Below are 18,153 nucleotides of genomic sequence, written 5' to 3' on the forward strand. Positions count from 1 at the left end.
AGAGCAAAGGTGGCTGATGTGTTCGAGGAACAGAAGTTCCACATGGCTGCAGCGAAGTGAGCAAAGGAGAAAACGGTGGGACCTGAGGTCGGAAAGGAAATCAGAAGCCAGATCTTCTAAGGCCTTGTAGGTCGTTGAGAGGACTTTGACTTTTATTCTCAAATGAGAGCCACTGGAGAACTTCCCCTTAAAAGGAGCTACTTAAAATGCAGAAAAAAATTAAGCCCCCTCCTTCATAATTTCAAGCGACTATGCACAGTTCTCTCTTATAAGGAGGTATACTTTGCTTTACAATGCAGCTGCACTTCTGGGGAAAATATGTATACGTAATCATTCCCACGTTTTGTCTAACTACTTACTTTAAAAATAACATCTAAAAGCCTTGGGTGTTTGTTTGAGACTGCTTTTATCCCCAGATAAGGAAAGAAAAGTCAAACAAAACCATTTCATGGAAACTTAAATAAATTTCTTGATTAACGTCAAACACCTTTAAAGAAAGAGTCTAGGCTAGAACCCAGGTCCAGGCCAACTTAATTAACTGTATGAAGCCAGACTCCACCTGGCAGTTCCTTACCTGAGAGCCTAAAAGGACATGTTGTAAAGCAGGTGCCTTGGACCATAAAATGAGCTGATGCCTACAAATCCCCCAACCTCAAGGCAATGGCTGGGATAAACAGCCAGGAGGTTGTCTGACCGATACAATAAGACCTGGGAGAGGTCTTGCTGACACTGGCACATTAGCCAAATGTCCCAATGTAACGACCCAGGATTTTGGAAAAGGACACTTTCTCATTGCCCTTGCTGCATGCTCAGCCCTAAGCTTCCCATAGGACTCTGCTGCCTAGAAGTCACCTTCAGACACCTTGGAGGGTCTATAGTAGATAAACTCAGATAAGCAAATGGAAATTAGCTGTATCAGGGAAGGAGAAGTCAGCATAGGTAGTGAGGAGTGGTTGGGTCCAGGGACAGACTGTGTTACAAAGGGAAGCACATATAAGAGAAGGTAGAGAAACACTCCACTTGCAAATACTGGCACCTGTGGACGGGAGACGTGGACAGGACAGAGGACAGGGAGATGGCCTGGTTCACCCTCCACCTCCTGAGCCTTCTCTGGGCTGTGGCTGGGACCAGAACCCAGACCCGGAACTCTTGTTGTGAGTATGATGTTTTTTCCAAGGAGGTCAAGGAGCCAGTTACCTGGGGAAAGGCAGAGACCTCAGACACTGAGGTCTGCTAATGAGAGATGGAAGTAGGACTGCAGGAATGATGGTCACGACACAAAGACAGACACTTGGTGACTATTGTAACCAGACAGCACCACCGAGGGAGGTTCTGGTACCTGCTGAGGACCGAGCATATCCTAAATCTTTAACATGCTTCATAGCAGAGTGAGAGAAAGAAAATGGATGCAAGGAAATCAGTGATTTCTAGGAAGGGGTTAGAAATCATGTGAAATGCTGTGAGCCATATTACTTGGAGTTATCAAATAAAAAATCACTTTCTTAAAAACATGAGTTATTTGAGAAGATGTAGGCACTAACTGGCCTCCAAAGAAAAATCTCAATGTTTTCTCCCATTCTCTTCAGTCACTTAGGATATCAATGCTAATCAAGTCTTCTCCTAAAGGGTGTAAGAGACACAGGAATCATGTTTCTGAGAAGGAACGAAAGTTCAGGGATTGGTAAGTGGTTTTTCTCTCCTCAGCCGTCCCCTCCGCACAGCAGCCCTTGGTGGATGGCATGCAAGTGCTCATGGAGAACTCCGTGACCTCATCCTCCTTCCCAAACCCCAGCATCCTGATTGCCATGAACCTGGCCGGAGCCTACAACGTGGAGGCCCGGCAGCTCCTGACTGATGAGCTCATGGCCAGCGACACGGCAGGTGAGACCCCTGAGCCCCTCACGTGCTTCCCTGAATCTTGTACGCCACTCGCCACCCCCAGATCCCAACTTCGTGTCCCCCACCCCAGTGCTGCCTCTGATTGTAACTTAATTATCCACACACCTTCCCCTGCATACCTGCAAGATACCTGGAAAGAAATACGGGGCAAGTCAGAGCATTCGTGGAGAGGGACTGTAAGGGAGAGAGAGCGCTAGGCTAGATGTGGAAAGAGCAGGCTTCCAGTCCTGGCTCCGCCACTTATTAGCTCTGTGACCTCGAACAAGTCACTTGATCCTGCTCAGCCTCACCTTCCAGAAGATTCTAATCACAATAACACAACTACTAATAATAACAATGATAATAATAAATAATCTCTGTTCTGCCTACCTCCCAGGAGTCGTCTTGAGGCTCGAGTTAGATATTAAAGCTTAAATTACTTTGTAACTGTAAATTTTTAGGTATAGGATTGTATAGGTATTCTTGCTGCTTTTCTAAGCAAATGCCAGGGATTCTTCATGGACTCATCTGTCTGTACAGAGGCCACTAGATTAAATACAAATATTTCCTTAAGTATTTTTTTCTGTATTTCTTTCTTTGGAAAGACAGATCAAAAAACTACTCACACTATTAAAAAGTCAGAATGATCTGGATAAGAAGCAGAGACCCCTGTTCAACTACTAATAATACAAAACTTAAAAGAAGAAGAAGCAGAGAGCTCAGCCCCGGCCCCTGGTGGTGTCTCCCCTGCGAATGTCTTTGCCTAACTGCTTTGTTCTCTCCTCTGCAGACCTGACCGTTGGTCAACTCGCCCTGACCATTATGGCCCTCACCTCCTCCTGCCAAGACCCTGGGGATAGAGTATCGACTCTACAAAAACAAATGGAGAACTGGGCGCCTTCAAGTAGGACCTCGTTAGAAGGGAGGGGAGAGTGAGGCACGTGGCCCTCCCTGGGAATTTTAAACCCAGAAAGGGAAAGGGAGGGGTGGGGAGAATGGAAAGTTAGGAAACAGACACAGGCACCCTTCACTCTGGTCCCTCTGATAATCCGACAAGTGAGTCTCTTCCAATCCAAAATGATCTAGAAAAGACCATTACCCCAGGGACAGACTTGTCAGGCACCCCCTGTCTGAAGACAGCATCATCCCTTTTACTCTATCCAAATGCCAGATGACACTCTTGTTCTGAGGAACGCGGAAGCTGCCCTTTGCCAATACTGTGTATTTCTTTGGGGATGGGTTTTCTAGCAGTTTCTATTTCAAAGTTTTGGCTGTTCCTTGTTCACAAATGTCCTCGTGTTGAATGTTATCTATCCCCTTGAGAGGCTCCGACGCCGAGGCGTCAGCCTTCTACGGACCCGGTCTGGCGATCTTGGCACTGTGCCAGAAGAACTCCGAGGAGACCTTACCAATAGCAGTCCGCTTTTCCAAGACCCTGCTGGCCAATTCCTCTCCCTTCAACGTGGGTGAGTAGGTCGCCACTGCCTTGAGCTGGGGACACCAGAGGCACAGAAGTCAGAACGGTGCGGCTGGCCGGGCAGTGGGAGGAGAGAGCTTCGCGTGGAGGAGGAGCTGAGGACTATCAGCGTGTCTGTAGATGGAAGCTCCTTAGTAAAAGTCTGTTGGACACGTGAGTTAAGGAGTACATGAAGTGAAGGGAGATAGTAACACGCAGCAGCAAGGACAATACTTGAAATGTCTGGCAGCTGCAGAACCTCCACTGGGAACAATAACCGTGCACGCAAGTCAGAGAGTTGTTCCTGCACCGAGTGTTAATGTCTTGCCTTATTCCTGCCCTGCACCCCCTCTTTAATGACTACTGAGGCTTCCTCTCTCCATTTTTCTCAATGCTTCTCCTTATTACATCCAAATACTCTCTATTAAGCAGCTACTTGCTGATCCCTAAAGCCACGATGCTCCCCTTCAAGGAAGCTCTGGGACCACCTTATTTCTTTGTTCTGCAGGGATATGTGCTTGTGAACGGACACGTTTTCCTCTACGGCGCCACGGTGCCCCTTTTCTGTCCACCCTCCTGTGTATAGTGATCCCTTCTCTGTGGGGGCCCCGGTCACAACCCACATTCGTGGTCACTTTTTCTCCTCTGCCACCCTCTACAGAGTAGCATTATGTGCCTCATCAGCAACCTCTTTTGTTTGAGTTTCTGTCAGACAAGTAGCTGAACAATTCCCCTAGTACTCTCCCCATGGGCCAAGAACAGACCGGTCCCCCTTTCCCATCCAGGACCTCACGCATTGCTGGGGCATCTCTGCCTGTTCAGGAAGGTCGGACTTCCTTGCCTCTGGGTTTCAATAATAGCATCACCTTTAATGAAGTCATGCAACTTTCAGGTGGAGATTAGGGTGGGGAGGGGAAGATCAATGAAATCAAAGGTGCCATCTGGGCAGTCTTTCATTGGTTCTGGTCTTGTCATCCCAGAGCTTGCTCATTCAGTCCACGCATGTGTATCGCATGCAAGTAATGAAAAAGTTGCTGTGCTGGGTGCTATGGGGGATGCAAAGTTCCCACCATCCAACAGTTCACAGAGCACAGTCACAAAAAAACCCAGCAGAGGCAGCAAGATTGCAAAACAGTTATAAACAACAAAAGGTGAAGTTCCAAAAAGAGATCGCACCTGCTGTGCTGAGATGACCAAGAGGCTTCATCGAAAGGTGGTGATGGCGGGGCCTTCGAGAACTCGTGACATCCTGAAAGATAAACACCAGCACCAGAGAAGTGGGATGGAACACACTGCCAGCCTACATTAATTAAAAGCACAAGCTGTTGAGTTGTACACATCTGGAGTCAGGTCCTGGCACTGCTACTTACTGGCTGTGTGGCCTTGAGCAGTTACTTCACTTCTCTGAGCCTCCATTTTCTCATCTCTTAAATGGAGATAATTACAGGTCCCATTTCTCAGGTTGTTCTGAGGAGCAAAGGAGATCATGAAACCAGGATACAGTAAGCACACAATAAATGTTAGCTGTTCATTCGTTGTGGTGGTGATTTTGGTGTCTTACTTCCCTGTGATTCGCAGACACAGGCGCAGTGGCAACTTTGGCTCTGACCTGCATGTACGACAAGATCCCCGTAGGTTCAGACGAAGCTTACAGAACCCTGTTTGGTCAGGTACTAAAGGATATTGTGGAGAATATCAGCATAAGGATCGAAAGCAATGGCATCATCGGAAACATCTACAGTACTGGCCTCGCTATGCAGGTAAACACATCCCAGACGCTCCTGGTTGGGTCTGTGCCAATAAGTCTGGACTGTAGGATCAAGATTCCAGGCTTCTGCTAACATCTCTGTGAAAGTCCAACTAGTATGACTGGAGGTATATTCCTTGTAGTACCTGTTCCTCAGTTTATCTACTGGTAAAATGCAGGTGCGTGTTAATTCCTTCCTACATTATGGGTAAAGTATGAAATTCTATATTAACTCATTTCCCTTCCTTGGGGAAAAAAATGAAAAAAAGAAATCAAGAAATTTTTTAGTTTATTATTAATAATGATCAATTCATTAATAATATTTATAGACTATTGAACGTTTGAGGTATAAACAGACAGCAAGGATATTACAGCAGGTCGTCAAAAAATATGGAATTTTCCGATTCAATCTTACCAGCCACGTGTTCTTTTGTAAGCCCTTTATCCTGATCCAGAAAAGGCAGATTTTTATTCAAAATGATTAGTGAAAATGATCCGAAGTTGACTCGACCTCGCAAAAACCCCCAGTAAGTGGTAGAGCCAGGTCTGTCTGGTAGCCACGTCCATACTCAATCCCATGCTTCCCTAGTGTGTATTCCCAGGCTTGGATTCTATAAGATTCTATAAGATGTCGGATTTGATAGACCCAAATCCAACACCCTGCCCCCACCCTGGTTGATTAGGACAGCATCCTTCATGGAAGGCAGAGTGGGCAAAGATAACCAACTAGAATCAAAAATTAAAAAGCCATCTGTGGCCGAATCCTCTAATCCAAACTAAGAAGTTTGTGTTCCAAAGTCTCAAAATATCCTATGGGATTAATATAAAAATTGCACCATAAGCTCCCAGCTCAGAAAGCCCAGGAAAAGGAAAATCGTGAAGTTATGATGCCAGCCCTAAACCTAATAAACCTCTGGACCTCTATTAGAAAGACATTGTCTCCTGAGGGAAACAATAGAGACTGGTATAGGTATTCCACACAATAAAGGTTAGAAAAGGGCCTGAACAGCCCAGGAATTAGTTCATGTTAAACACAAGAGTGAAAACAAAGCTCTCACTTCAATGGCACGGTCAATGAGATTCTGTCCTAGAACAAAACCCTGGTTTTTTTCCATGGCTGAATCATACAAGAGCATTCCAAGAGTTTGGGTCTATAAAGCTTTGTGGAAGAAAAAAGACAATATGGAAGGGACATAAAATGGTTTGCGGGTAGGGAGGTTGTGTGTGTGACTTGTTTAAAATAACCTTGCTTCAACTTAGCACCAGACAAGTGTTTACTTTTCTAATTTTGTCTGTGAGTTCTGTTTGGTATTTAATCACCTGCTAGGTACACAATGATAAGCTGTTCCTGGGAATTAAAGCTTTGCCCATCAAGAGGCAAGACCTCATCCGTATCCAGATACCAAAGGCCACGCGGCTTTCCTGTTAGTTGGAGTCCCTAACCTCTTCCTACCCTCCTTACTGCCCCTAGCTGGAGTTTACCCAGGCAGCCTGAAATCTGAAATCACCAGCTGTCTAAATACATAAGCTTTTCTAATCTAAAATGTTCTGGTGTAGAAAATCAAAGGGCTCTGGAGCTATAACAACTTGGGTTTGAACCCCAGACCTGGCACCCTCTCAGGCAAATCTTGAAATTCTCTGAGTTCCATTTTCCCTACAATAGCAAGGTTGTAATTAGGTTAAATAAAATGTGGTATGCAAAAAAAAAAAAAATCACAGGACAATGTCATGCTTAATAATTGTTCCTGGTCTCTCCCAGCAGAACAGTAGTGCTGTTAAACCTCCTTTTCTGCCTTTGCTCACTCTCTTCCAAGATGTGCATGCCCTTCAAGTGGCCCCAGGGACCCTCACCCCTTCCCAAAGGCACTCATGAGGCATATCCTCTGTTCTAGAACTGTTCTTCTTTCTTCCATCAATATTTGGCTTCTTTCAAGTTTCCTCTAATATGAACTTAACCTTGAAAAGGGATCTGACAAACTTCTTGAAAAGTTATTGATGACCTCTAACAGTTTAATGTGTTACTCCAGAGTGTTGGCATTGGTAATTTTAATCCCAAGGGGCTACATCTTGCTTAGTGGAATTTGGGAGATGCACAAGGTGAGTGGACAAGATATTGTTGCTGGGGAGTACCTGAGGCCCCTTTAAACCAAACTGCCTTGTAAAGTGGCCTCTGTCCAGAGCCATGGTTCACAGTTGCCAAGGTCAACAATGATGGTCACGACTATCTGGTTCTCCTACTACCGCCCCTAGCTGAGAAAGCCATTTCTGACTCCCCTCGACTTTCTCCTGTTGCCAATCCCAAGCTTCAGGTGAGTCATTCATCAGCAATCCCAGCCCGTTAACATGCTCTGGTGGCCACAGTCAGCACAACTCTAAAGGGAGAGAGGTGGTAATGGCAGCATCCACATCACACATTACAAAATGTTTTTATATGTTAGCCCTTTAGGACCTCAAATGATCTCCCCAACTATAGGCAGAAATTATGATTTCTATTTTACCCATGAGATATAAAACTCAGAAAAGTTACCTGAATTTCTTGGTGTATTAATCAAGACTCATTTTGCAAGTAACAAAAACCCAAGTCATTTTTGCTCAAGAAAAAATGGGGATTCACTATATTTTATACACACTGGGAACTCCAGGGCTGGATTGGGTAGTTTCAGGAATAACGAGAAGAAAGGGCTCAAATCACGATACCAGGGATCAGTGTTTTTCTATCTCTTGGACCTCATTTCCTCATTCTCTCCTGCTGCTACTTCTTCAAAGTAGCTGAAGAAGATGGTCACTAGCAGCTCCATGTTTACTTATATGGTCTCAGTTGAATAATCCCATCAGGAAAAAAAATGTTTCTCTCTCCCAATGTCTGTATGTCAGGGAAGGACTCTGATTAGTGCATATATCCACCAATCGCTGTTACCAAGGGGATGGTGCATTATCATCAGCCCAACCCAGGCCACGAGTCCACCCTGTGGCCAGCATTGTGGAGCCTCTGACTGATGGTCCTGACAAGATCACAAAGTGAGGGAGAAGTCCACCAAAGGATGTGCATGACAGTGCAAAACATGAGATCTATTCCATTTATGTGGCCAGGTTGTCCTAGACTAAAGCTCCCTCTGGAGTGTGCTTTGCCCAGCTCTCATCCTCTCCCTACGTGCAAGAATTGTTAGTAAATACGGCAGCCTAATAGTGTTCCCTGGATCTGGTCATTGCACAGATATTTGTTATGTGACTGCTAAGTGATAGACACTGTGCTAAGGGGTGGAGATACAGCACTGAAGAAGACAAATGTAGTTTCCAACCTTGTGTAGCTTCAGTTTTGGATTCAAGGTGACTGGATGATCACAACAATTAGTGATCAAGTCTGTCTTTTATAAGGTGTGTAAGGGCCAACTCTCAGCATCTATGCCTAATCTTTCTCTCTCTCTCTCTCTCTCTCTCTCTCTCTCTCTCTCTCCCCTCTCTCTCTCTCTCTCCTTTCTCATCCTGTCCCAGGCTCTCTCTGTAACACCTGAGCAACCTAACGAGGCATGGAACTGCGAGAAGACTATGGACATAATACTTGATGAGATTAAGCAGGGGAAATTCCACAACCCCATGTCCATTGCCCAAATCCTCCCTTCACTAAAAGGCAAGACGTACCTAGATGTGCCGCAGGTGTCTTGTACCCCTGGTAAGAACTCTTTTAATATCTGCCTCTCTTTACATCATAAACCAGAAACTCATGCCAGGAATAATATGTGGATCATTGTTAAGTGACATACAGCATACAGTCGTGTTATGACCATTATTCTCATGCGAGTAGAGCATTCCTGACTTCCAGTCCCCAAGAGTGCACGCTAGCATACAGCCATACCATCCTGCCCTGAGAATTCAGCCCCATGTCCACTTCATTCATCGTACATTTATGGGCAAAGCATTTTGTGGAATGCTATGGAAAGAAGGTCCATGGTCCTGAAAACCAAATCACATACAGCTTCATTCATTCATTTGACAAATGTACCACCAAACATTATGCATATCTTATCATATCTGCTCTTTACAAAGTCAGGAGACAGATATGTACACAAATACTATAATACCGGAATAAAGATATAAGTATTAAGTAGAAATTAAAGCCATATACTGTGCAAAAGCAAAAGAAGAAAAGTCGTGACCAATTGTTGATTTTGTTTGGGAGGCTTAAGAGAAGAGAGTTCACATTTAAGCTGAGCCTTAAAGATCTAAATATGAAAACTTGATGCTCACAGTACACCAAGATGGGGTAGAAACTCGGCATTCTACTTTTTAATTAGAAATATCTTTATTTTACCCAATTACTAATGTAATTCAGAGATACTTAAAATTCAACCTTTGCAGAAATATGCATTTAGAAAATAAGGGGTTCTGGCCGGGCGCAGTGGCTCACGCCTGTAATCCTAGCACTCTGGGAGGCCAAGGCAGGTGAATCGCTCAAAGTCAGGAGTTCGAGACTAGCTTGAGCAAGAGCGAGATCCCGTCTCTACTAAAAATAGAAAGAAATTATCTGGACAACTAAAAAATATATAGAAAAAAATTAGCCAGGCATGGTGGTGCATGCCTGTAGTCCCAGCTTCTTGGGAGGCTGAGGCAGGAGGATCGCTTGAGCCCAGGAGTTTGAGGTTGCTGTGAGCTAGGCTGACACCACAGCACTCTAGCCAGGGCAACAGAGCCAGACTCTGTCTCAAAAAAAAAAAAAAGAAAAGAAGGGGTCCTGTATAAAAATTTTATCACCTAAGAGATAACTAGTGTTTGGTATGGATTTCTCCAACTCTTCTTTTTAATCAAATATCAAAACAAAGTATTATTTCTCTTACATTATATAGACTTCCTAAGACAAGAAGATATTAATAGGCTTATTATCTATCTCAATTTACAATCTACAGAGACCAAAATCAAGCAAACTGATCCCAATTATACCAAACACTACCACATTCACCTAACTCCTTAGGCTGCTTCCCAATAATTTCCCAGCTTTAATGAGGTGGCCATGGAGTCCTTGCCAGGATTCTACACTTGTTGTTCAAGTACTTTGTTAAATTGTATGAAACTCACTATTTTCATGAAATGTTTTCTGTGATGAGTTACCAATAACAGAGATTTTGCACTCATAATACAAACCCCATAATCTTTGCTCTTCACAGGTCATGAGGTGCAACCAACTCTACCCAACGATCTTAGCCCTGTTCCCACCTCAGCAACCAACATCACTGTCATATACACCATAAATAACCAGCTGAGAGGCGTAGAGCTACTCTTCAATGTGACCATTGATGTTAGTGTGAAAAGTGGATCAGTGCTACTTGTTGTCCTTGAAGAAGCACAGTGCAAAAATTCCATGTTCAAGTGAGTGTTACAAGTGGTGTTCACCATTCTCTCCAGGTCTAACCTGAATTCCAATTCTCTCTCTCTCTCTTCCTTCATTTTCTTACTTTTTTTTTCTTTTGATTATTTAATAGATTATTATTTGACAGCCTCTTGAGGAGCTTGCAATCTAGTAAATAGGCAAGTCTCTCATGAATAATTAAATCATACAAGTCAATATATGATGGAGTTTTAAAAACAGAAATTGAGAGGAGGGAAAGTCCATTGTGGATCAGAATAGTCAAAGAAAGCTCTGTGGCTTTGGACCACAAAGAATAGGTACTACTTAGGAAGATGTGGGAAGCGGTTATTGTAGGAAGAAGAAATGGGTAGAACAAAGCATTTGCAATGAAGTAAGCAAAAAATTTGGGGTCAGCAAATAAGCCAGCTTGACTAGAGGATAGAATACGTGACCAAATTGAGTCAGTGATGTCTACAAGGGTAGGTTGGGTGAAGCCTGAAATGCCTGACTAAGGAGACTGGATTTCATTTTACAGGGAAGCATTGCAAGCTTTTGACTAAGAAAATCCATGATGTAAAATGTTACTTGGGTGGTGAGAATAGGAGACAAGGCTGAAATCTAGGGCACGACTACACTAGTGAAGCTGTGAAGTGATGAGGACCCTATCCAGGATAAACGGACTCACACCAAGGAAGCCTCCCCAGGGCTCCGTGAGTGACCAGATGTGGAGGTCAAGAGAAAGAAGCTTCAGAACTATTCACAGGAGTGTTGAGAAGAAAGAACACCTTTCAAAAAAATAGATGTAATTCCTTAGACATGTTTAATGGTGGGTCTTCAAAATAGAAATATCAGCAGGCTTGGGGAGGTATAGAAGAAGTTCTAGGAAAAGATGTCAGGACAGGCAAAAAATATTGGACAGTCATCCGAAAGAGGTGATGGCTGAAGTTAAGGAGCTGTGCAATAGGTGGCAGACACATGTACCCAGTTAAGACAGATCCAATTATCCCCACTTTACAGATAGAAATTTTAGGCCCAAAGAAGCTAAGTAACATTCCTAAGACCACATAATGTGTGACCAATAGAGTTGAGAGCTGAACCCAAATTGGACTGACTCTGATGCTCATGTTCTTTCCATGCTGCGGTCAGGGAAGAGCAGGATACAGAAATAAATCACAGAGGAGAAAATTAAACTTCAGGGAATGTTGATAGTTTGCAAAAATAAGAAGTGGTAAGGAAATATGGAGAAGTCTAAGCTAACGGAGTAAAGAAGTGCCAAGTCATGGAAAGGAAAAGAGGAGATACTTTCAAAGAAAAGAAGATATGATCCAAATTCTGCAGAGAGATGTCAAGGAGGAATACTGACAAAAGCCAAAGAAGTGACAACTGAGTGATATTACATGGGGATCTATTCCACCAGGCTCTGTTGAGCACATTGTATCTGCTGCCAACTGCATGGCGCCATAACTTCCCTAACTTACAGAGGCAGGTCAGGATAAAAGTTGCACTTCAACCCCTCTGAATAGATTATACTATACTTCTCTGAGCTTAGCTTTAATTGTGCCTGATTTTTCTTTTTCTGGTTGTAAATGCAATAGATACACATAGCAGAAATTTTGACAGGAAAAGCATAAAGAAGAAAACAAATCATCTGCAGTCCTTCCACAATATAGCCACTGCTGAGGTTTTTTATAATTTTGTAGATGTGTTTTTTCTATGCATGTTACAAATAGTTGTGATCATCAACTACATGGGACAGACAGCTATTTTATGTAAACTTTGGATCCCATGATTTCACTGAACATTATTATGTATTTTCCCACGTTACTGAAAATTATTGAAAAATATAATTTTTGTAACTTCCAAATAGTCAATCTTGGATATTCATTCCATTACTCATCTAATTATTTGCCCATTGTTGGATATTTACATTTTTTAATTTGCTTATTGATAGGTGTTTAAAAAGTCCATTCATTTTAATTTCATTTAATTCCAAGTGAATTAATTTCATATTCATTAGTCATTTGCATTTTCTCTTTTGAGCATGATTTTATCTTATCTTTAAAAAATTCAAGATGTCTCTGTCCCCTTCATCTTACCCCCTTATTGCCTGACTTAAGTGAGGTAGTAATCATACATGATTTTTTTCTTAGATTTGAAACTACAATGACATCTTGGGGCCCTGTCGTCTCTTCTATCAACAATATTGCTGAGAATATTAATCACAAGACTTACTGGCAGTTCCTTAGTGGGACAACACCTTTGAATGAAGGTGAGAGAAGAAAAGGAATGGGCACTTATTCCATAGTTTGAAGGCTATACTCCTTAATTCTTTTATTTAATTCATTTAATCAATAAATAACTGTGAAATTCTGTATGTATATATAGTAGTTGTATATATAGTAATTACATATATATCTATATGCATATATTATGTCTGTACATATACAGACATTAGATAGATAAATTATATATGTAATAGTGAATCTCTTTTTACTAAGAAGGAAAGTAAGTCTTACAGACATGAAAGGGACAAGTACAAGGCATGCATTTAGCATGTGAGAGCAGATAATCAAATCCAGGTTTACAAACTCTAGGACAGGTGTGCTTTCTACAATAGCTTCACTCAAAATTCATTCTTAGTCCTTTTTTCGCTGTAACGGTTTTTTTAAACTCTCCAAAAAAAAGGAAGTCTGTGTGTGCATGTTTGTGTGGAGAAAGCAGGAAGCATAAAATTCAGGCTTCAGCAAAACCATAATATTTGTTAAAGTTTTTGCACAAATATTAAAATATTCTCCAACTTAAAGAGCACTGGTATATATGGTTTTGTCTAAGCATGATGTTACCTAGTTAACCTGAGGTTAATTGTCACCATGCACAGACACGTAAAGCCAAACAAAGTCAACGTAGAGCCAAGGTCATGGTTTGGTAAAGATACTTCGTTATCCAATATTACAATGAGAGAGATGTTTTTCTTAGAGTCTATCATGTATTCAAGAAAATCTGGCCAGTCATAATTTGTGGAATTGCAGCAAAACATATAACAAAGATCTTGGAGTCACACAGGGCTTGGTTAGAATCTCCTTCTGTTACTTTCTAGCTGCATGAGATAAGTAATAAATCTTCTCTGAGCTACAGCTTCCACAGCTATAAAATGAATATAGTAATAACTACTTCTTGGGTTATTATGAGGATTAGAAATAATGTGCTTAAAATGATTAAATAGAGTCCCTTTTGTATGTCATGTGTTTGAAAATAGTAGTCATCAATGTTATTAATTAGTTTTCCAACCACCTTCATCTCAAGAAATTGCCCCAGGAACTTAAATCAGGCTCATTTTCATGTCTGCCAATTACTTTTATTCCCTGGGAGAAAGAATAGTAAAGAGAAAGGCCTCTGGAATCCCCAAAGATTTAGGCCTGGAATTGTCATTCTTTCTGTTGCTTGTACCCAAAAGATCATGGATATTGTCATCACCTATCTTTCCTGTCCTGAAAGACAAAAAGTCTCAACATGCTGCCGTATTTTATTTCTTACAAAATCTTCGAAAATGAACATGAGGTCCTCCATGTTCTAATTTTGGCTTAAAGAAGCTATTTAACAATAACCATCACTTATTGCACAATTACTATGTGTCAGGTACCGTATTAGGCACCCAACAGTCATTATTTCTAATTCTGAAAATAACTCTTCAGAGTAAATATTATTAACAAAATTTTAAATGTGAGGAAAAAGAAACATATATCTTAAGGGGCTTACCCAAAGGCACAATCCACAAAATGGCAACCTAGAGACTGGAAACAAGAACTCCTTCAATCCCAATTCATTTTCTTTCCATACTAATCAAATTGCCCATTTGTCTCTGGGGTGATTTTACTCCTTTAACAAATTTAATGGGCTGATCCTTGGGGGACGGGGTGTGGAGGTGGTTACACGTAGCTCAGTCACCTCACATTACTCTGCTTGTTTCCAGGGGTTGCCGACTACATACCCTTCGACCATGAACACATCACAGCCAACTTCACACAGTACTAAGGAGAAGGTGGGTTCAGCCTCCACTGGATATCTCCAAAAGGATGGGTGGAATTTTTCCCACTTCATTTGAAATCTATGCAAAAAAGTGAATACGATGCCACCATACTCCTGGTCAAAACATGGAAAACCACTATGTAGAAGAAAGATACAAAGTTCACTGGAGCCTCAACCTCTGTGACCCATGAAAATAAAAGTTCTAGCCTCTTGACGTAATGACTGCCAGTCATCATTTAAACCTAAGATGAGGGGAAAAGAAAAAGTCCAGCTGATATTTTTGGATATTATTTTTGGAGATTTCATCTTCTTGATTAAAGAACACATTCCCTAATTCTACAAATGAAATAATATATTTTTTAAATCTCCTATTTTTTTCTTATACCAAGTACTCTTTCTCAAATCACCGAATGTAAACATACATACCTATGTACATATATATATACACACAGACACATGAACTGACCAAACTTATTTCATATGAAACTTTCAGAGAGTTCAGAACTAGGTAAATGATGTTATATCATAACTCTTCCCTTTCATTTCTAATATTTGTTCTGGGTAAAATCAAATGAAAATATATTTTACATAATTTATATATAGATACATAAATGTAATATATATTCAATATATAATATATTTTATTTGACATATATAGATCTTTGAAAAAAATTTAAGCTTTCAAAGACAATCATAACTCTAATCTTGGCTGGTAGGAGTCAACAGTGGTTGACAAACTTTCTACAGAAGGATACGAAAATTTGCACCAAAAGGCCTAAAATATATTCACCTTTGATCAGAAACAAAAAATCCCAATTCTGAATTTGTACAGAGGAAAGAATCATAAGAGAACTCACAGATATACAAAATCAAAATTTCAGCTGTGCTATTAGAGAACAGAGCTTAGGTTTACAGCCACACTACATGTCCCAAAACTGAACCCCACAATTATATAACTGAGCTACCCCATCACAGGCCTCCCATATGGGCATTTCAGAGCAAATACCTGCTCTAAGAGGTGTGAGCCACATAGGCCCACGTCCTCATTTCAAACACGTCTATTAGGTAAATCGTTCTCTCCTAGAAAAAGGCCAGGTCTGTCACTGTAATCAAAGGAAAACTCAGGGGTGGTGAATAAAATGCTCCCTCATAACATATAATGTTTATAATATGTATAAAATAGAAATAATCTATTTTCTAAGTTTTATACATTAAACATATATTAATAATAATTGAGCAACTGGGAAATGGGAAAAAATATTTTAAACCAAGATGATATTTGTTTGCTTAACAATAAATTGGGCAACCAAAGAAGTGAGTGTGTGTGTGTGTGTGTAAGAGTTTTGCCCCCAGCTTTTGTTCTAATAATAGGAAATAGGAGGAACAAGGATAGTGGGGAGAAAACAGAGGGAAATCACAGATTGGTTTTACATATGAAAACCTTGTTCGAGTTACCTACCTAAGCATTAACTCTGGGTCCGTGTTCATCTATATTGGCAGAGCTGGGGACAGGGGAATGAGGTTGACATTGGTTTCCTAAGATGAGTTGCAGTTCTGCTCTGAGGAAGTGCCTTAAAATGTATTTATATTTGCGTACGCTATAAAAATAAAGGTGGCTGTCGTAAGTGATAAAATGAGAAAATATTGCAAAGGAAAATCACCTGTGAGTACCTTGAGGTGGGAAGTCACATAACTTTTGTTTACAAAATACATCTATTTCCCAAGACATTTCAATCAATATTTTTGTGTTTCCCATACATTTTGTAGTTGGTTTCCATTTGTCATTATCTTGTGGATGAAGGATTTCCACTCTTTCCTTGGTCATTTGGGGACTATTATGAAGTTTAAGGATTTCTCCTAGCAATGCTTCTCTTGCCCCTAATTTTTATCTTATGATTATTTAGCACCAACAAATTTTCTAAGAAGAAATGATTAGGTGACTTATTATTATAATATACAGGACCTGATTTTTTTAAAGAAAAGATGGCAACACAAACTTACTAAACGAAAAGTCAAGACTAACTGCATATACATGGGAAGTATCTATCAGGGAGAAACCTAACATTCCCTCTGAAGTTTTTCTCATTATTTTATAGCTTCTACTCACGTTTTCTCATAGTCCCACAAGCAAGGACCATTTTTGCTTCATAATATATCCCCAACACCTAGCATAGCACCTGAAATCAAAATATGTATTGAATTAATGCATTATTTCAGTTTTGAAAAGGTAAGTTACAGTTGGAAACCACAGTCTGCAGCTACAGCATGAGAAGAAATCTGGACTTGGAATCAAAAGATTTTGTGTAGTCACCCTGTATTTGCTTGCAAACAAGTTGAGTAACCCGAAGAAGTCTCTAAGAAACTCAAAGATAAGTTTCTACATCTATAAAATGAGGGATTTAGCATTGAATCATCTCTAAAATTCTCTTCAGTTTGGAACAGTCTTGAGAATTGTATTCTCTGAGATATATATATTGTTTATAATAAGCTACCTACCCTAATGTATTGGCTGTAATAGAGAACAATGAATTAAAGTGTAACATTTCCCTCCAACCATAATCATGTGTATGTGCTCATTTTTTTAATTTTATTTTTAATTTTTTAATGGCCATGCTCATCTTCTCTGTATCGTTCCAATTTTAGTATATGTGCTGCCGAAGCGAGCACTGTGTGTGCTCATTATTGCATAATGCCAATGCCCAAGCATGCATTGGGTCAGGTTTCAGTGACTATAATAAGCACTTTGTGACCTCTGCTGGCCATGGATGGTACTTTCTTTAGGAGAGTGGTCAATTATGCATAACTATTAATATTTAATATTTTTGTGAAGATACAGGGTAGAAAAGAGGGACAACTGTTAGCAAATACTTTTCTCCCATTTAAGAATTGTATACAATTGTGCTTGCCTTTAACTAGGTATATAAATGACCTTTAACAAGGACATGATTGAAGATAACACACTGTTAAGGAACTGCAACTAAACAGATGACACTTTCAGTCCCTTTGAACTGAGATCCTATAATTCTTTGAAATAGCAAAAGCCTCAGGTCTCACTGAAAAGTGCAAATAGCTCTGAGATTAAATTTTTTTTAAAAAGGAACAAGAATTCTAGCCGAAAAAATAAAAACAGAGAATGTGGAACTTAACAGAATGGTTCTAAACTTTATCTTGAAGAATAAACACACAAAACATAGCCAGGGTGTTTTCTGCAAAGTAGAGTGCAAAAACAAAGAACTTGACCAAACAGATATAAAAGTATGTAATAAAGTGACAATAATGTAAACAGCGTCTGTCTTTATGTTTGGTCTCAAAACATGGGAATGGAATAAAATATCAAAACAGACCAAAAAAATTATGTGAGAATTTAGTACATTATGAAGTCATATATTAAATGAAAAAATAGACAAAGTATACAAGCAAATCACACATGCAGCAAACAAATGGACAAAAATATATGAAATCAAAGACATGAGAAAAAATGCGACATCATTCATCATTAAGGAAATGTAAACTAACCTCCAACCAGCATGTCAGTTATATCAAGTGGGACTTGGAGAATACTATCAGAAATCAACTGATTTAGTTTACTATTGCTTATCCAAACCAACTCTGTGAGGCTGTTTTTGTTTTTCTTTGTTTTTTTGCATTTTTAATGACTCTCTGATTTAAAAAAGAAATAAAGTTGTGTTGTCACTTCTAGCCACA

General features: G+C 40.4%; 1 protein-coding gene across 1 annotated transcript; it reads left to right on the forward strand.

The window, feature by feature from the left end:
- Positions 1–1,075: 1,075 nt before the first annotated feature.
- Positions 1,076–14,454, forward strand: GIF (gastric intrinsic factor (vitamin B synthesis)). Its single transcript, XM_012643960.1, has 9 exons — positions 1,076–1,154; positions 1,705–1,881; positions 2,669–2,782; positions 3,204–3,344; positions 4,913–5,094; positions 8,574–8,751; positions 10,241–10,442; positions 12,573–12,691; positions 14,393–14,454. The coding sequence occupies exons 1-9, from the start codon at positions 1,076–1,078 to the stop codon at positions 14,452–14,454; spliced, it is 1,254 nt and encodes a 417-aa protein (XP_012499414.1).
- Positions 14,455–18,153: the final 3,699 nt, after the last annotated feature.

Source organism: Propithecus coquereli, unplaced genomic scaffold (genome assembly GCF_000956105.1).
Source record: "Propithecus coquereli isolate 6110/MARCELLA unplaced genomic scaffold, Pcoq_1.0 Scaffold202, whole genome shotgun sequence".
NCBI classification, from domain to species: domain Eukaryota; kingdom Metazoa; phylum Chordata; class Mammalia; order Primates; family Indriidae; genus Propithecus; species Propithecus coquereli.

Excerpts from the sequence above, each read along its gene's own strand:
- GIF (XM_012643960.1), top strand. The coding sequence starts at position 1,076 with ATGGCCTGGTTCACCCTCCACCTCCTGAGCCTTCTCTGGGCTGTGGCT. Across the intron at positions 1,155-1,704 it reads CCAGACCCGGAACTCTTGTT|CCGTCCCCTCCGCACAGCAG; the intron begins GTGAGTATGATG and ends TTCTCTCCTCAG. Across the intron at positions 5,095-8,573 it reads GTACTGGCCTCGCTATGCAG|GCTCTCTCTGTAACACCTGA; the intron begins GTAAACACATCC and ends ATCCTGTCCCAG.